We start from the raw sequence: 21,027 nt of genomic DNA on the forward strand, positions 1-21,027 counted from the left end.
AATGCATACCCACCCATCAAGTGTGAAAGTAAACATTCAAGTAACTCCAGTTATTTGCTCATTTCTCAAACAGTGTATAAGCTCGAGGTGGCTTCATGCAAAGTGAGCAGAATTGTATTGAATACAGCGATTAGCATTATCTAACAGCTATGATTCTGATAAGCAGCACATTCAGTACTTTGATGCTCAATGTGTGGGGTAATGTTTAAATTTAGCAATGTGTCCATGAGCTGCATTCGCATAGCATAGTGTGTGAACTGCTGTCTGTACTTGATTTCATTGTTTTTAGGGGCACTCACTTTTTTTTTTCTCACACTCCATGTTCTGTTTCTGCACATTAAAGTTTGATGAGGTGGCCATTCCATCGGTACTGAAGGAAGGTCAGTCAGTCCGTTATTGACGGACGCCCCTTTTGCTGACGATTGATAGATGACGTAAAACAATTTTTTTTTTAATGAGGGATCAAAGCTCATCGGCATTAAATGTTGGTTTTCGGCCTTGTCGCTTACATGCTGTGATTTCTCCAGATTCGCTGAACTTTTTAATATGATGGACCTAGATGATGACATCCCCAATTTTCTTGCGATTTGTACTTTGAGAAAGATTGTCCTTAAACTGTTTCAGTAGCATCCGATGCAGAGGTAAACTGCCACATGTGAATGACTGAGCAATTCATAGAAGCTCCTTTTCCACCAAATCATGACACCCACCAGTTCCTAGTTAGCCTGCTCACCTGTGGTACTGTATGTTCTAATCAGGTGTTTGATGAGCATTCCTCAACGTTTTCAGTCTTTTTTTTTGCCACCTGTCCCAGCTTTTTTGGAAGGTGCTGCAGCCATAAAATTCCAAGTTAATGATTATTTGCTAAAAACAACAAAATTCATCAGTTTGTACATTAAATACCTTGCCTTTGTCATATTAAATAGATAGTTGAGAGAGAGGGAGAGAGAGAAAAACATGCATGAGGGAAAGAGAGTGAAATTAAGCAAAAATAAATAAATAAATAAATTGACTTTGAGCTGTGTGAGTGTTTCCTGCAATGACGTCATTCACACCACTGGGGTTGCGTCAGCTTCATGAGGCCATAAATATCAAGAGTTTTGTCATCTTAATTAGGCACCCATTTTCAGTCTTCCTCCACAGGCCGGCTTCCCATCGGATGCCAAGCACGCCCCTCAACAAGAACAGCATTCAAGGGGTGAAGATTTAAAGCTCTGCAAATATTGACTGCGCCATGGCTTTCATGCGCCAGGCCAAAGAGGGAATGACTCCAACCTCCACCTGTTTTGTCAGCAGCTTCGCCACATTCAAATAAAACACACGAGGGCAGTTTCCTCGCTGAAGATAAATGAGATTAAGGTCGGAAAAACAGCAGGGAGAGAGGGAGTGAAAAAAGATTTAGATTCCCCGGAGAAGACAGCACACATGAGAGGAGGCTAGTTGGTCAGCTCCCACCACTGCCTGAAGATTTGACTATTCACACGGACCCATTAGTATTCAAATGCCAGTGGGAATATGTATGACTGCCTTTAAGAGAATGAGATGCACAGGCCTGATCCAGAGAGGAAAAAGACAATGAAGACAAGGAGAGACGTTTATGAGTTTGGGACGGAGGGGAGCACAAACAAGTTGAGGGTGATAAATGACGCCATTGACCTCACTAAAGTTGTCCTGTCACCATTAGTCTTCGGATGCATTAAAAGAGAGGGGGCGCTGTCATGTACAGTATCTGCATTCTGATGGACTTTCACAAAGCAATGTTTTAGCAAACATTGCAATACAGGGGAAATTGACATTTTATATTATGATACAACATTTGTTTTTTTCTGATCTTGCAGAACATATTCAAACGTGCAAAGATTTCAATACCTTAAAGGGGTAAAATTGACAAATTACATTATTTAACAAGTTCATCACAAAAAGGAAAACCCATAGAGTAGTGTGGGTGTCACTTTTTGGAGTTGTGCACCTGTATATTGAACAAGGCTGTGATTGAGAATTTGCCAATGAGTGCTACATATGCAAACCTGCATCGAATTTCTTCCTTTTTTTTTTCCCAAACACAACTACTTGACGCTTATATTTTGACCACATCCAAAGTGACCCATGTCGAAATTGTCTTCACGATTGTCTCCACAAATACAATTGTCTCCCCTCTAGCCAAGAGCAGTCTGGTGACAGTGTGTTGAATCTGGGTGACAGAGGTCCGACAGGAGAGGGTTCCCTCACCGCCCCCCGGACCTCTTTAATAATCCCCAGAAGAAAGACTGGGCATTTAGAGTGAGATATGCTTAATCCAGGGTGGCCCGACTCACAAAAGACCCCGGCACTTCCTCTGGCTTGGGAGCTTCCGCTGATTTTTGGGGGGGGGGGGCCTGGCGTGGGTGTAGTGCAAACACACAGTAATAATACACGTCGGAATCACAATGGAGCAAACAACAGATGTACAGTTTAAACATACATAGACATGGAAATGTGAACTAAATAAATTAGCTGTGAGGGGAGAAACTAAACAAGGGGCCCACACATCGAGGGACAAGTACACAAAGATTTATTTTACCAAAATTATGAGGGGAGTGTACTTTCTGTTCCAATGGTGAAATACAGAGTGCATGTTATGGAGGGATCGAATGAAGCTCAAAACATGTCACGGCCTACTACACTCCGTATCTACAAAGAGAGAGGAAGCTTCATGCATGGTTGAAGCTCCCTCTGACGCGAGGAACATGATGATCACCCAATCCATCACCCCAGTGTTTGTATATCTCAATGAGAAAATAGAATACTTTTTTTTCGCAAAAACATGGACAGAAATAGTTTGGTCACATTTTTTTTTCCTTTTAATTCTGACATTTTAACTTCTGACAAACTGCAAGTTTTGGTTAGCTCCTGTTTTTACTCACACCTGCTCCTTTCACATTAAAAGTCCACCCATTTGCAGCTTGAAATGTCATTGTAGAGGAGATACTTCACTTTTTCCTTTTTTATTTTCCAACATTCGAATCAGGTCATCAGCATTTAAAGGTCAATCCAGACTTCATACTTAGTGAGGCAATTATACCCCAGTCAGGTCCAAGGCCTGCCAGGCTGTGTCACGCAACATTATGAACTCACAATAAACCAGCTCAGCCGTCCAGGTCACTTATTTTGACAGGAGGTCGACCACAGAATTAACGCTGAATATGCTACGTGGCCTCCACCAAGACTAACTTTTCATGACAGTGCCAAGTGTGTGTGTATGTGTATGTGTATGTTGCTTCATGAAACTTGACAGTCTTGGTGAGACTCCCATTCAGGAAGGACTAAATCATAAGTGAACCCAGATTAAGGTTTTGGGTTATGATTGGGTTACAGTGAAAGAAAATTCATGTCCTGTCCAGTGATGGAAATGGGACACACACACACACACACACACACACACACACACACACACACACACACACACACACACACACACACACACACACACACACACACACACACTTGCACCGGTACTGCAATCCTGGAGAAACAGCCTGTCCATCAGTTCTAATTGCTAAGGGCACAGATGTATTCTTTCTAGGCTGAGTTTAAAGAAGACGTTATGGTGGTGAAGACTGACTGTCAACAGTGTTCTTGGGTTTGGTTGAAGTCTGCAGACGGGTTTGAACTTGTGCAGGACTGGGAGCTGTTCAGAACAGTCACCGAAACAAAAACATAAATCTTCCACTCCACTCCTTACTTCACACCAACATTCCCTTTGCTCAATTTTTACAGTACTGTACTTCATAGTGCTTATTCCTCAAAAATCACAGATAAGACTGCTGTATTGCAAGTTTTGGATAAAAAGAACAGCTCACGGTCCAGCAGGCAATATACAGCCCTTTATTTGGTGAACATAACAGCTGATATTGAAAGAAAAGCACAGACATTTATGAACATAAATACAAAGGCCTGACTTTAAAATGTGGCTGATCATGAGATTGAGAGTTTGGGATATAAGGATAGTAATTAAAAAGGTGCTTTTAATGGTGAAAGACATTTGAAAGTCAGTTGCTCCTTCAGCAGTAATAATTGGAATAGCTGTGAGTTTGCACGTCTATTTTCAACATAACTTAAGCATACACAGAATCAAAAGTACATTTAAGGGACTGATCCATGTGAGGTCACAAGGTCACACATCAAGTATATGCATATTAAAAAAGTGACACTACAGGGAGAGGTGGCACAAAGCTCACTCAGAAATAGTGACAGACCAGAAACCCACATTTCCACCAAACAGTACAATGCAGTTCAGCTTGCAACTGGTTTGGTTAAGCAACTGACTGGTATTTTATACCTGGTCTAGCTTGCCTTTCCATTGAGGCTGTGAAGTCAAGATGGTGACTGGCAATTGTAAAATACACTTCGATTCATCCGTTTAGGCAGAACCATCCATATGTGTCACACTTGTTGAATCCACCATTCAAATGAAACAGGTTGCATGATGCTATGTCTCTAAGCAATGGCGGCAGAATGATTTCATGACATAAACCAGCAGAGGATTCGAGCAATTCAGGATGACTCGTGTGGTGCTGATACTATAAGAGAGCAATTGGTCAACGGCCATGTAAAAAAAAAAATCAGCCTTCAAACCCAGGACCCTTTGTGCATTCGGCGCAAGGGAGTTGAGCCAGTGCATCGACTGTCTCAAGCTTGCAACATATTCAAGTTTGCTTCTCGTAAGTGTCAGAAAATACATAACGTGCAAAAAGCTTCAGATATTAGGCTTCCATCTAAAACTTCAGGATGAACCTAAAATGCACTTTCATTCTTTACGGGTGACTTGAATTGTCATTCTCTAAATTTCTGAATGCAGAGATGCAACTGTTCAATGTTGCGTCATTGTTTTGGGGAGGGGGTGGCCTGCTGCAATTCATTTGTGGAATACAGACAATGCTGATCAATGCATTTTCTGACCACCAAAAATTAATGTAAACATCAATCAAAAAGACAAATGCTCAGGATGAATCAAGTAAGAAGATTGGTTTAAACACCCATTCGTGTCGCATTGAAGTAATGATGGTCCACTGACCAATCATTGCATAGCCGTGCACCTAGTGCCATGTCATCAGTAGCGTAGTACTGTGGTTGGCAACTACGACAGGCTGCTGGGAAAAAAAAGGGGAAAAAACTGGCAAGGTGTTAATCATTTGCCAAACTTGACAAAATTATCTGTACTGTACTGAAGCTCTATTGTACTGCTTGGCTGAAATTAGGTTTAAGTGACACTGTTGCTGGGAGGTGGTTTTTAAATGCCTCAGTGGTGTGATTCATCAGAGTTAGGCTCTGTAAAGCAAGATCCTTTCAGCACAATTTTGACCAACCAAACTAGCATATTCTCTCACTTCTGTCTCATCGCGAGAGCCTTTCTGTTTGCGGGAATAGACCGCGTAGGGCATGACGGTCCGTCTGTGTAGCACCAGCGCTCTGCCCACGTCTTTCAAGACTCGAGCATCTCCTGGAAACAAAGACACACAGATGCATATGTTAACTAACTCCAGAAGAAAATGCAGTGCAACACAAACTCGCCTCTTTTTTCCTCCCTCTGAATTACCTCCGAGTGACTTGCCAAAGTTGCTTCATTATTCCGAGAAGCAGTTGGGGGAGCAGAAAGCAATTTAGCTCCAGACAACACTAACTACACTCTGACCTAAACTTGAAGTCATGGCATTGCATGAGCAGGCTAGTTAGCTTGCCGTGTTTATATGGCCTTGCTCACTGCTGGCTTGTCAAACTCAGCATCTCATTAGGTCCCGTCTCAAGCACTGCCAGCATCTATTCGGCCTATGAAAACACTCTTATTCTCAAAAGTGCATACGCAGCAAAGAGTGCTCCTCTGGAGAGGTGGTTGGAAAAAGGGCGAAAAATGGTGATCTTCTCTTTGATATTAAAATCGTCACCTCCTGGAAAGAAAGGCTGAGCCAAAGTACCCACAGCAGACGCAAGTGAGAGAGAGAGGAAGGACTCGCACAAAGCAGGTAAAAGATTGAACTATGCGCATGATACGTTGCACTCTACAATTCCTAAGAAGTGCAAAGTTTGGCTCATGGTCTTGTCAATAAGATTATTGATTAGATTTATCTAGTTATTCGAATTACCCCACACAGTTTTGCAAGACCTCTTCAGACCATTGTTCCAATACTAATTATGGCACATGCCTTGCAAAAGACTTACAAATAAACCTTCTGAAACTGAAGGCCGTTGATTCAGAGATTTCACAATACTGCTGGAAAGGTAATGTGTCCATGAAGTTGCCTGTTTACACAGAATCTATAAATGTTGGTGTAAAACCGCTGGCCCTGTTTCTCATTTTTAAATCGCGTTCCAGGGTTCCATACTCTGCGGACTTCCATCACAGAGTAACCACAGCTTATGTGAATTTGCCATTTTTGCAGACATCGATCTACTGTTGGTGTTGGGTGAAACATTCCATTGCCATTATGTATCCCCACCACTCCACCGCCTTTTCATCTGAGCAGAAATGTGAAGGCCAAATAAACATCTTGAACTCCTTCTTTGGTTCCTCGAGCCATTCCTGTGATTTTCTTGTGGCGTGGCAAGACAGATTATACTACTGGAAGGCACCACCGTCAAGTTCAGCAGCCTCCAGTAAATTTAGGAGTTTCGCAAAGACAGAAGGTGAGTTAGCATCATCTGCATGAATGCTAGGTCACACGATTCCCCTACAGAACATTAATCAACGAATCAGTGTTTATCTTTTCCCCTGGTCCAGCACAGATCTTTCCAAAAGAAAGTTGGATTCATGTGTCCAAACCATTTAGTTATCGCTCCCACAATTTGACACAAACAGCGATATCAGGCTGACTTAAAATTCTAAAATTCTGACTAGACAAATGTGTCTAGAACACGAAAACCCACTTCACTCTGATTTTCCTCCGTAAGCACATTTCAATCTAAGACTTTGTTAATTAATTCTTCCTTTATCAGCTTTGCTACTGAAAGTCCTGAAATTGTCAAAAATATTCAAGGACTGTTTGGTGCAAAATTTCCTTTTAAAAACAAATAAGTCAGCAGTTTATAATATCTCACCAGCGTCAGACGAACACATAAAATGGAATGACAATAATCGTAATTTTAGTAGGTCTTGAAGGCAAAAATATAACACTATATTTACAAATTCAAAGTGGCAATGAATTCACCAGTTCCAACCACAGCTTGCCTCCTTAAGATCATTATCAGAGTGACGAGCCACTTCAAGTTACACTTCTGGTGTGTGCATGACACCAGTGTAAAGTATCACTGTCCTTTTGTGCAAATTATTTTCTGTGAACATTACACAGACCTTCATGGTGTGTCCTCCCACATATCTTTAAGATAGTCTATTAACCTCCACTTTAGTACAGACCAGAACTCAAGAGTGGAGACATACGGCCATTTGCCTCCTTTGACTTGCAAGCAACCCAAACATCCGCCAAGAACATAAACAACTTCCTTTCACTTCTACTCTCTCTGTCCCCTTATTGATGCATCATCCTCAGTTTGAGTAAGTCCAGACAACCTTTTCCAACGCCTTTTCCGTCTATCTACCGGACGTTCAGTGACATACTGCTTTGAGGTGGCGTTTCTTAAGCATCCGGGTTCAAGGGTCGGAGGGGGGGAGTAGTGAGGGTTGATCTGGAAGTGAGTGGGTCAGGGCTGGAGTTGGAGGCCTTGACACGTAGCCACACTTCTTGCTCTTTTCATTCATCTTGAACTTTCACAATACGCCCATCACCGGATGCTGGTCAAAGGCACACCATGGGCTACTTCTTTGGACGTGACCACTTCCTATAACCTCTTGTTGCAAATCCAAATGCCGTTTGGATATGAAAGGAAAGAAAAGGCCAACATGTTGGTGTAGTATGGAGGTTCAAGACCTCATGTCTGTAAGCTTTCTTTTCAGCTGGATGTGCTGCGATGGATCCCGGAAGAACCCTTCCAGTGCAAGAAGGGGAGGACTGGGAAAGTGCATTCGACTCCAGGGTGATTACTTGAGGATAACACTTGTCGTTAGTAGTTTGGATTTGAAATATACCCTTTGTGTCACCAGTCCCGGAGAGCTTTCTGACATACTTCATGTTATACATGTATATAGTATATGACTAGATAAAGGAATACACCTGGATATTAGGGGTAAGTCGACCGACAACCTGCTGTGAAGAATATGAACTTCAACAACAACAAAAGTCAGGAGCCACATGAGAGGTGACTATCTTGAAAATTTCAAGTCAACTTTTGTGTATGTCACACGTTTTGGTCAGTACACAGTTTAGTTTAAGAGGTTGACCCCTTAACAGAAACATTTTCTGCTGTGTTTATTCAGCAGAATGGACAATGACCCTGGCTTTTTTCACTCTCTCAAATAAACAATGATAGCGAACGTGTGAGATTGTTCGTATGCCTTGTGCAGAATGAATAAATATTGCACGTACACTCATGAGAGGCCACGTTGAAGTCTTAAGGCACTTGGAGTGAAAGCAACGTGATCAACGTGGGTCTGCTTTGGCTCGTTATTTAAAAATGTTCTTCTTTATTTGCTTCAGTTTTATGATTCATAACATTTTTTTTCATGCTCCTTTTATTCAGTGACAAAATGACATCTTTTTATTACCACGCTTATGTCCAGGATATATGCTTAAATTGTGTGCTATGCTGTCATTATGACTCGTGGAGGGTCATTTTGGGTCACGCCACTGGGCGTATTTCTGCAACACTGGTTCGAAACCTCCACACCAGCAGATGCTCAAGCCCACAAGCTTGGCAACAGTGTGCCTGAGAGTGAAATATCCAAATGGCCAGCACTGAAACATGTTGACAGTGAGTTTGGACAGTTAGGCCTGATATAATGTCCATCCCAGGCCAAGATCAACAGGCCACGGAGGAATGGAGGCACCACAAACATAAACTTGTCATAGCATATATAAACTCTGACCATGACACATCATCGGTGTTTGTGCATGGATTAAGGCGATTAATGAAATGAGAATTCCTAACATGACTTTCATTGAAAGTCGTGTATATGGCAGGTAACTGGTTTAATGCTTTGAATTTTTCAGAAGGTGTAGCTATGAAACTAAAAACTCACTCAAAGTCTCTCACAACCAAAAGCAGGTCATTTATGATTAGACTAAGCATATCTGATAAGGCAACCAATGCCATTTAGCTACTTCTAAATGGAAGGATTTCAAGGTATGACCTTACTAGAAGAAAATATGAAGCAATGTCTTGCATTTATAAATTCCCATTTGCCTCTCTATTTTCCTGTCAGTATAGATCTATTTTCATAGCATCTCTCACTTTCTCTTGAAGTGTCAGTACTAAGAATCAGCCTCCCTCCCTTTCTGGCCTTATGCTGTTCACAACTTTTCTTTTTCGAATTTACTTGTCCTCTAATGGTGTATCCTAATGTTTTACCTAATAAAATAAATAAAATAATAATAAAATAATAAACGTGTGACTAGGCTAGAATGTTGATTTGTACCTTCATCAGGATTTGGGTTGAAACGAGCATATCGGGAATTCTCCAGGTGTGGAAGGCATTGCTCAATGGTTACCCAGACATAGGTTTCTGGGCAGAGCAGCTCTGAAGGCCGGTATTGTCCCTGTAATGATAAGGAAAATACAGATCACGAGGGTTAGTGGTGATAGTCCCTGTCATCCACATACGCCTCTCTCTCACTGAGCAGCGAATGTTGGCAATCGCATCAAATATGGGGTTTTGTCAGAGTTCGTAAAAGTTTGCAAACATGTCTGAAAACAATTGTACTTGTTGCAAACAGTCTTTCTCGTCGCAAGGAAATTGTGAACATGTTCCAGATTTAAAGTGCTTGTGCTAACAGATGGCCATCTGTGGAATGTTGTGCAGCAGCGTATTCGTAATGGACACACACATGGATCTGATGCTCTCCATGTCCCAACCGCCTTCAGCCTCCTACAACTGTCAGCACAGGTGGCTTGACACTCACACACTCCAGCTCACCTCTATGGACTCCTTCAACACTGCTGAGGAACACACCTCTAAATAGGCATACACACAAACCCACACACACCTGCTTGGCGATAAAAGCAGACTTATTTCTGCAGGCCTCAGCAGCTCCAATCAAGCAGGAAGCATGGAAGGGAATAATAAGGGAGGTGAGAGACACTTTTCTTTTTTAGACCTCTTTCCATGCTGGTGTCTTCAGTCCAAAATGATATTTAGTTATAGAAGTTTTATAAAAGGAAGGCTAAACGAAAGTTATTTGAACTGAAGCGAACGTGAATACTGGTCCTGTTTTGACTTCTCTCTGCGATAGACCGACTACTGTGTGGGTCTGCGCCAAAAGGAGAAATAACAGGCCCCGATACTGATCTGTCATGTTTTATTGGTAAATGGATTTTTTTCTTTTTGCAAACATTTTGACTAAATAATGCTACTTTCTTATTAAGTCGTGCTACATTTTATCATTTTTAATGTACATGTTAATGTGTATTAGCAAGTCTTATTTCTAATGGCAGGTAATGTGTTTGGGAAAGCTGAAACCTCTGTTGCACTGCATGCCATAACAGTGGTCTCCCTGCCCGGGGAAAGTCAGTATATTTGAATGTAAATTGGAACATCTGATTTGTTGCTTTAATGATAATGTGTGAATGCAGAATAAATAATGGGAATTTTCCATGATTGCCTCACGAAGTAAAAAGTTGCTGGTAATTTTGCTGTGCGGAGGCCTTGCTGGGATGAGATCCAATCATTCGCCAGTCCTCGTTTACTCTTCATTCCATCATAGCATGTCCGGACAGATATGGATGTAATGCTGGTGACAAGCAGGGACAAGGAAAATAGGAACATGAATGAAAGAACAAGCAGAAAAAGGCAGAAATGAAACAAAGATATGGACAGATTTGAGGGCAGGCTAGCATAGACAGCACAGTGATGAAAGGACGGTGAAAATGTTCATGGTATTGGAGAAAGCAACAAGTTGAAAGTGGGTGAGTCAAAGTGTAAAAAGAACATACCAAAGTGTATAGACCAAGAGGAAAAGTACAGTAGGAAACTTTACAAGGGCACACTCTTGTTAATGAATGAATACCAAATGTCATGATTCATTGTATCTATTCATCCATTTTCTACAACGCTTATCCGCTTATATACAAGTTGCTGTAACCTATCCCAGATGACTTTGGGCGGAAGGCAGACAACACCCTGAACTGGTCGCCAGTCAGTCACAGGGCACATAAAGAGACTAATGACCATTCACATACCCATATGCACACGGTCACTGAGTGGGAACGGATCCCATCCTACCGCACACAAGTCCGGGGAGTGTGCCACTACATCATGGACGACTCTTGATACAAATTACTTGTTTTCTCAAAAAAGAAAAAAAAAGAAAAAAGAAAAAAACATTGTTCAAGATTGAATAAATCTCCACAATCACCACCACAATCATTCGTGTAAATAGACACTCATATGGTTTACACAATATTATACACATTCTCAAGCAACCCCGCTCGCACACTTTTATTTATTCAGAGCAATTTTCAGACCACAGACTGTCCATGAATATACAGTAAATAACAGGAAAAATGCTGACAGAAAGAACGTTTGCGCCAACAGAGAGAATCAAACTCACAAATGTCAGCAAAAGGCTTTGCTCTTCTCTGGCATTTTGCCATTCATATTGACCTTGTTTTCTTGCACACTTCAAGAGATGAGCATTGCCTCAGAACCATAAAGATGATTTATAAGAATAGCAATTCATCAGACACATAGATAATCTGCACTTTAATATGAACAAGTAATCCCACACAACTTTCTGGTTCTTTTATCGTCTCCATTTCCAGACTAGAATCTGACATAATTTTGATTCAAAGTAAAATAAATTAAACATTTGACGAAAATTAAGGAATTGGATTCATTTTTGAAATCCTTAAAAATGATACAGTTCGAGAACAAAATAATACAGTACAACTTCATTTTAGGGTTCTAGAAAAAATCTGGTGCAAAAGCTGAACCTTCTCAGGCTGAATCACTGGGGAATTCGGTCCTGGATTTCCTGACCAGCACACCACAGGCTGTCAAGATCCACAACACCGTCTACTTCTCAATCAGCCTCAGCACTGGCTCTCCCCAGGGCTGTGTGCTGAGTCCCCTCCTGTTCACACGACTGACCTATGACTGTTTGTGGAATTCCCGATCTGTCATAAATAGTTTGTACTACAGCGTTAGTGGGATCATGCATCACTAACAATGATGAGTCCGAGTACAGAAAGAAATGAATGAAGCAAGAAAACCTAGTTGACTTGTGCAAATATAACTATTTTTGCATCAGTTTGAATTAGACCGGGCGGCACGGTGAGCGACTGGTTAGCACGTCAACCTCACGGTGCAGAGGTGCAGGGTTCGATTCCGGCTCCAGCCTTCTTGTGTGGCTGGGGTTTGCATGTTCTCCCCATGCCTGCATGGGTTTTCTCCGCCCTGAGCACATTTAATTTATTCTATTGATTTTATTGTTGTATTTTTATCTTCGCAATACCATATCATGTGGAAATGTTTGTTAATATGACAAAATTTCTTGAATACTTGAAATTTACATAAATAAAGCTCATTGAAGGCATTCAAGTGGACAGTATTATAATTTGAGACACAACACAATTTTCCTGGACATTTCCTGTGTTAAGTATGATTAGGCTCTGAGAATCTCAGCGTAACAGCACATTGCTTCACATCCAGGTGTTGTTGCTTACTTTAAGAATTATTTGAGGGCAAGACGAGAACACTGGATGTGGTGTCCATAGTGTGTTTTCTTTGCAGCATCCACATCTTCTGCTTATTTCCTACACATATTACTTGTTAAGTTTTCCTCTCACCTGACCTCAAGCGTACGTGTCTCTCCTATTCCACATGGGTACATGCACAAATAAGGCAACATGGGTAATGCAATAAAAGACAGATCTGCATCAAATGTGGAGTAAAATGGGAGTTACGGAAAGTTGGTGGTAAACTTTTTTTGAACCCCAAAAAAAGAGCCTGTCTTATTATAATGGTGTGTGGTAATGAGTAGAAATGACACATACAAGCGTGTTTGGCCCAGCAAACAAAAAAAGGTCACTGTGTTAAATGTGCAGTTCATCTATAATAAGTTGTTTAGTTGTTTTTCATTCAGGCCATAAAACAAATTAACTGACATACAAAGAGGTCTAGTGTGAGCCAAAGCCAAGCAGACTTTACCCAGCCTGGTCCGGGGGGTTCTGCTCTGACCCAGGGTCAGATTCAGCCAATCTCAGTACCCAAAAATGAAATGCATAATAAACATGGGCCATGATACTTGCATCCGTCCACCCTCTCAAACATACAACTGTTCAGCATTTTAACATTTGTTGGAATGTACACATTACGGCCAGACAAGGAGGCACAGCCGAGCCATGAGGCTGCTGATGGACATTCGTAAACAGCACGATGCACAAACACACACATGCAGCTAGACAAATAACACTACGAGTTAAGCAGCCTGGAAACAGGGATCGCACCACTGAAAGACATGTCCAAACAAGACATGATTCTGAAAAGGGACCCACAGCAACCCACACTCTCACTGCAGTCTGCAACAATGTGTGTATTTATGTAGTGGTGGGGGTCCTTTTAGAAATGGCCTGAACATGTCTGGAGTCTATGTTTTGGGGGAGATTTATACCACGGGCAGCAGTTTAAACAGTGTCCGCCAAGGCTGTTTCACCTTAGTCAACACAAAACCACAGCATAGTCTTCAAATAAAGTATCCAGGCTGTGGGCCCCAAGACAGGCCTCATAATCGCAACACCAACCCACTCAACCCCTTGCTCTGCCTCACCCAGCAAAGCGTCATGGCTCCACGGATGACAGGTTAATGAGGAGAAAATATTTTTATAGGATCACGTTTCAACTGGCTCTTGAGAACCAATGGTAGAGCCTTTATGGGTATCAGTTCACAGCTTTGGCACTTTTATCTCTTTATCACATTTGGTCTTTACAGGGAGGCTAGCCTGACATCTGTCTCACACTCGCTACATCTTAGTGACAAGTGGAACGATGACTAATCTTAAAAGCCCAGCTCATGCATCCAGCTCGACACTCCCAGCAACACAAAAACATGTATTTTTGATTGCAGTTCATAAGTGCTTATCGAAAGATCTTAATGTATCTTGACAAGCCCCCCCGCCACCACCAAAAAAAAGGAGGCGGGGGGGGTGGGCAGCTGCGGCGGTTTTAAAAAACAAATTACGAAGGTAATGGCAAGGCAAACACCTCTGGATGGCAGTTTGAAGGTCCTGGATCTGCTCAGCATGATAACATTTCTAAACTCTCACTTTCAGCTCTGTGACCTTCGCACGACCCCCTCCTCGCTCCAACCATGCAACCGCTCACACCCCCAACTGCATCATTCAATCCACGGTGCGACGGAATCTACCCCTGACCTGACCCCTTGAACCTTGCTCTGTCAGAACCTCACCCTGTCAGCAATACTCCCGGGGGATGCCAAGTGCTGGTTGCCACAAGACCAGGTCGTAGTCTGTTAGCGATTTGTTATATACACAACTACAACAAGGCAAGAAGAAAAGTGTTGATGTGACAAAAAGAGGAATAATGGTAATATTAAAAAAAAAAGTCTGTTGAAAGGTACACCATTGGTGGTCTCCTACAGAGTTAAATCAAACACAGTTGGAGAATTTGTCAGCAAGGCAGGATAGAGTGTGAGGTAAAAAAGCTTTACCTCAAGACAAGTTGAAAATGGACCTGACATGCCTTTTACTTTAAACGGAAACATTTTTTTAAACATAAGATTAAATGAAAAATACAAATACCACAACCAGGGTGAGTAGAATCATTTATTGTACGAAGGTAAACACATTTGAGAAACACCTTCGTCGACTTCAGAATTGCGCAAGTGATCCAAGCATGAGGACATGACAAATGGAAAAACAAGATCCTCACTGCTGCCGAAGTACTGTGCCAACAAAGCTTGTAATAAGGCCCACAAAGACTGAAAGAAATCTGCCGTCAAGTGTTAAGTTCTGAATGGAACCATATTCGATGGCGTCACCTGTTTGCTTGCTTCCCATCAGTCTTTCATCCCAACCAAAATGGTAGTTGCTTTTTTGGGAAACGAGGGAAAAAGTCTGTTGTCTGGACCTGTCTGACCTGAGAAGTATGACAATATGTCTACAAGTCTTACATAGTCAAACAGAAAGACAAAAAAAATGAAAAAAGACTTCGCGCAAAGATGAGGAAGGGGGCATCTGTGGAAAGTCCACAGCTAGATGCCACATACTCATCAGTCACTGTCATTCTTAAGATGTGGAAGTGACACTCACATTCCCATACACAAAACATACTGCATGAATGGGGCTCTTGGGGGAAAATATGCATTCAGTCGGCTATCTGAGACATCTCGCAAGTTATAACATGCAAGTTTGTACTAGTAGAATGGACAGGTTGAGGGTGAACTACAGATGGCACTGTAATTAAAAAAAAAAACATTCATGAACGGCAATACAAGTCTGTTGATTAGTGTGTGCCTCAAGTTAATGAGCTTGATAAGACTTCTCTAACAAGTTGTACGTTTGCTGAGATCAAAACACACAGATTAATCCTAGTGCAAATTCTCAATCCATAAACACCTTAACAAATCAAGTAAATGCCTAATCCTGGCAGGGCAAGAGGGTGCTAAGTATTTTGGCATTTCTATATGGGCCAGGATCATTCTAACCAAATATTGGGTCATGTAAACGCATATCGGGATACCTCCAGTGAATGGAACATTCGTTTGTGTTCTGAACATGTTCTATGCACAAGGAATATTGGTCTTTCAATTACAGGAAGTACTTGTATGTGCAGTGTTTGGTGTGCAACACACTGGAAAAATACAGAAGGAAAGGTAAACAAACATGGCGAAGCACAAAACCACATTTAGGAGCAAGGAGGAACCTGACTATTTTATTGGTGTGGTGAAAGATATGAATAGATCATTTTTAATGTCTTTAACTGATAGTAGAAAGTAAGTCGAGGAATTGACGTCTATTTGCGTCATGACGTCCGCTCGTCACGTTTTAGATTGGGACATTCCTATTGATCACAATTACAGTCATACCTCGGTTTTCGACCATAATCTGTTCCAGAAGGCTGTTCGAAAACCGAAACCACGCTCTTTAAAAAAAAAAAAATCTTTATTGAACACGTCTGTTCACCATGGAACACTAAACGAGGAAGTGTCACTTCCTCGTCTACCCGAGGAAGCGTCACTTCCTCGTGTAAGGAAGGCGAGAGGAGTCAAGTGACGCATTCAAGTGCGCTCAGTTTGTTCGCTAACCGAAATTCGGTCGTTATCCGAGGCATAAAAAACTGAAAAGTTTTGGTCGAAAACCGATATGGTCGAGAATAGAGACGTTCGAAAACCGAGGTTTGACTGTACCATGATTATGGAAGTAACTCATGAGTGTTGATTTTAATGTTTCAGAAACCAGAATTTCGACGTGAATTATATAAAAAACATAAGCGTAGTCATAGATGGAACACATTTAATGTATTCGACTCTTCATCAAAAGACATCATTTCAGCTGAGTTCATCTCAAGCAAGGTTTATTCAGATGGCTTTTGTTGCACATGAGGCACTTGGGAGAAAAAGGTGTCAGAAGGGCTGAGACCTTTGGGCTCATTTAACATCCAAGACTTTCACCTTCTGCTCTCCACAGCTCAACAACAGAAGGCCAGAGAGCACCAAAGGGACAAGGACAAGAGCCAAGGGCAGGATGTCACGTCCAGCCACAAAACCACCAGCCAAACCAGGAAGGCCCTGTGGGACACACACTCTCCGGTTTTACAACAAATGAGATGGCCTGACACTAGCCAGGCAACCTCCTTTTCCTTTTCTGGGCTGGCCTCCAAATCTTCAGTGACCCTGCTCTTGGGTGCTGGCACTACTCAGATTCATTTTCACAAGTTGGTCTGTTCTTGTCCAAATAGTACAATGATTTCACTTGTATGTCCAAATAATGTTCATGTTGAAGCAAGACAAATAAGTTCAACTTTAAAAAGTGCATGAACACGGGCCATTAATGGTAGCAAAGTGAAAATGACAGAACACTTGGGGAAACAGCTTGATGATGATCTGCTGCAGTCCCGATACGCTCAACACATAATCTTGTCAGCATTTTCTATACTGCTGCAATGTACCAAATTAACATGGTCTCAGGCAACAATGAAAAAGAAGGATGATGGGGAGTAAAATGAAGAAGAGTGGTGTTTAAGTGCTTTGAGTGGAGTCCAGCAAGGCCCCATTGCTGGTGCAATTGACGGATTGAGGTAAACAACAGGAATGAGATTCAGAAATGGGTAAAGCTCCAACACAATGGTGCTGGATTTTCGGTGCACCCCAACTTGAACACAGTGTGTATTAATGAATTGCTTGGGCTTAATTGCAAATGAATCATGTCGGGAGAGAAAGTGTCTGCATGGGAGGGTTTCTAAGGGAGTGTAAGAGCCCAAGGTGGGAACTCGGCAACCTTCTCACCCTTGTTCTGTGTTCCTCCCAAAGGGTAAAAAAGGGAGAAGTGGGGTTGTTCGGAACGAGATGCTGCAGTTGCACACACACACACACGAGAGCAAATATGGGGGTTGAGGGGGGGAAATTCCAACGCAAGTGTTGTGGAAACAGTGACTTCAGATAAAACATGACGGGGAGTGTGATGTGATTGATAATGATCGAATATCTATGCAGAACCCAAGTGAAAAATATTGATACATTTAAAATAAAAAATAAAAAAAAACCTTGATGTGGCACTTGGCCATAATCTCCAATAAGAATTCAGTTTAATTTTACTTTTCAAATGTATTTACTCTCACCTTGTATTAATAGGGTTATTTATCTTACCTTCTAATCTAATACTAATCAATGTAATAATTAACCTCGCTTATTCTACCATATCAATCCTGTGTATTTTGAAAATCATTTCTTTATACCACTTTAAAATTTATATATATATGTGTGTGTGTGTGTGTGTGTGTGTGTGTGTGTACTCATTAAAAGCATATATTTCATTTTGCACTTTCAAAATATTTGTGAGCAAAAAATGTGCTCTGAACATTACACAGAGAGAAAGATGTGGATGTGAGACAAAAGATACCTTATATCGCATCTTGGGACAGGAGTGAATGTAAAAGCCCATGTAGTAGTGGGACAGCTTTGGGGACGACTTCTGTAGCTGCCTTGTGAAAGCAATCTCCCTAAAATGGAAAAAGAGGTGACAATTTTAAGATGATTGCACATTTTAGTTCCTGAGAATGTATAACGCGACAGGTAAAATATAGTTTGCTCTAACAACGCAAAATGCCATATTATTGCAAATGACATGATTGAAATGTCAGACCAGATTACTATGCTTTAAATCGGCCAAGTAATTACTGACCAATATATTGATTACATTGCTTGGCAAGAAAATGCTGGAACATTTACATTGGGATCCATTTGTAAGGTTTTCAGAGCCAAACAAAATTTATCAGACCCGGTCTGCAAATACATTTCAGCCTAAAAGATGTCGCTCATTCAAAAATGTCAAATACAAATTTGTTGAAATTGAATGAAATATAATTTCTCTGAAATAGGATGTAAGGTTCTTTAAAAAACAAAATGTTCCAAATCAAACTGAAAGTTCTATTTCTTCAACACACCAAAAAATCTTGAAGAACAAAGTGTGTACAAATAAAATGCTAAAATACACAAAGCAACACCATAGTGCACCTTTTAAAACAGTATATAATGCAGGTTCCGAAATAAAATTGTCCAACACATTTAAAACCGGTATCCAAACTGAGGAAGTAAACACCCAAATGCAAGGAGGCAGCTTTTCTTGTCTCATTTCATTAGACGAAAACAACACCCTTCTCTCTATAGAAGCAGTGAGCCGTTAAGCACAAAAGCAGGTGGTAAAAAAGGAGAAGATTTATACAGCTTCTTCAAATACAGTAAATGTCTTTCCTTCCTTTATTCCCCCCCAGTAGTTTTTTCCTTAATTGCATCCTTTTACTAACCATTCATTTTCTCCTTCCATCTGCCATTTCCTTCACCATTCCATAACTAAATTCCAGCTCCTTTTGTTTCACTCTTCCTTCTACCACCTTTCATCCACCCAAACGAAGGGGGAGAATTCCCTTTCTTTCAATACTTTCGAAAAAGAGAAAGAGGCCTTAACATAAAATAGATGCTCTGAAAAATAAGACATGGGACAAAGCCGGCCACGGGAACGTGGGGGGAGAGAAAAGTGGAGAGAGCAGGAGGAGAATATAAAACACCATGTTGGAGAAAGCGAAAAGAAGGCTGAGGAGAAGCAGCTCCAGTGAGGTGCTAGGTCACCCACTTGCTGCCAGGTTCCTGGGTTCCCATCCCCTCACCACAAAAGGCCTGAATTGAGTGAAGGGGGTAGGGGGCCCAAGAAAAGCAAGGGGTCCATTCACCCCAAAAAAAAAAAAAAAAAAAACTGCAGACCCCGTCCCCCCTTCTCTTGAGCCCTTCACACCCCCAATCTCACATCAATGGGAGCAGCTTGAGTTTACCATTATCCCCTCTTCAGCCATCTGACACTCCAGCACAAGCCAATTATCAGGCCCTGATGACGGCACGCACACACACACACACACACACACACACGCACACACACACACACACACACACACACACACACACACACACACACACACACACAGGGAGGTGCAGCCTCATATGAACAAGAGAGTGTGTTAATTAGCTGGTTCGTGTGGTATCAAAGTTGTAGAGATGATCAGTGTGTGCGGGAATCGACTATATTTCTGAAAAAACGTGTGCTGCAAAAAAACAATTGCACATGACCTTGAGCTGTTAGTTTTTCACAATTTTGCATGAGGAAAAAAATTCACGGCACAGAAATGTAACAACAACTACTGAAATGATGATCTTGTTTCGACCTACCGGTACTCATTTGTTTAGTCAATGTGAAATTCGGGCCTGTGTAGTTAAACACAAAGATATAAACAATCCGTTTCACAACCTGGTTCAACAAATTCTGAGTTTAGTTCTGATCTCTTAGTTGATCTACTCTGAGACAGGAAAATCTGAGGTGTCCAGTTCCAGAACAGCTTATTTGAATCAGTTTGATCAACTGTGAGTGTCTTCACCTGGAATGAAGTGCATGCACCACAACTATGGAAAGCCAGCATCAATGGCAGCCCAATTCGACGAGTCACCATGACAATGGGGAAGTAGAGGCTGCGTTTTTCACCAAACTAGAACTGTAAATATGAGTGCTCTGATGTGGCAAGTTTGAACACATTAACTGGACATGGACTTCTTATACAGTGACTCAGATTTAAATGACAGATGGCAGCACAAGGCTATGCCACAATTCACCTGCTGACTAAATGAATGAGGAAATAAAATGAGGTGTGTCACTCCGAAAGAGGGCGTAGACAGAAACTCCCGACCAGGTTAGGTTGATAGAGTCTGTTACTGCGGTAACTGACCGCGAGTTTAAGTTAACTCTCTCTCGCTGAAAATGGCTAGAGTTGCCCCTCTTTCTCCGTTTTGAATTACCTCCCTTTTTTAAAACGGAATACTCAGAGTTTCCCTCTTCAGGATTAACAGACTCTCGTGTTTTCACAAAATCTGCTTTGTGAAACGGACCACAAGTTAACTGTGCAATCTGCCATATAATGGAAGAGCATTTAATAGTTGTTAAGATAAGATAAAATAAGAAAACCTTTATTAGTCTCGCAATGGAGAAATTCCCAATTCACAGCAGCAAAGTTATGAATGGAAGAAGTAGAACAACAAAATATAGGAGCTGCTGGAAAGGCAGCCACTCACGCGGCGCCATCTTGAAGTCAAAATAACAAAAATAACACAACACAACACATAGGACACAGACAGTCGTGCAATCTTCACCACTTTCCTGCATACACTTTGTTGTCTGAAGCAGTTATAGATGAAAGAGGAGAGGATCAAAGTGTCCTTTTACCAGTGG

The 21,027-nt window shown here is 41.5% G+C and overlaps 1 protein-coding gene across 4 annotated transcripts in view; it reads right to left on the minus strand.

Moving 5' to 3' along the window:
* Positions 1 to 3,841: 3,841 nt before the first annotated feature.
* ate1 (arginyltransferase 1) overlaps positions 3,842 to 21,027 on the minus strand; it is a 39,448-nt gene continuing 22,262 nt past the window's right edge. For all 4 annotated transcript variants that reach the window (XM_019882034.1, XM_019882033.1, XM_019882032.1 and 1 more), the window contains 3 exons: positions 18,160 to 18,259; positions 9,503 to 9,623; positions 3,842 to 5,479 (listed from right to left, as the gene is read on the minus strand). In XM_019882034.1, the coding sequence (XP_019737593.1) occupies positions 5,301 to 5,479; positions 9,503 to 9,623; positions 18,160 to 18,259 (400 nt within the window). In that variant the 3' untranslated portion in view covers positions 3,842 to 5,300. The remainder of the gene's footprint in view (positions 5,480 to 9,502; positions 9,624 to 18,159; positions 18,260 to 21,027) is intronic.

The sequence above is a fragment of the Hippocampus comes genome, unplaced genomic scaffold (assembly GCF_001891065.2).
Source record: "Hippocampus comes isolate QL1 unplaced genomic scaffold, H_comes_QL1_v1.1 scaffold36, whole genome shotgun sequence".
NCBI classification, from domain to species: Eukaryota; Metazoa; Chordata; class Actinopteri; order Syngnathiformes; family Syngnathidae; genus Hippocampus; species Hippocampus comes.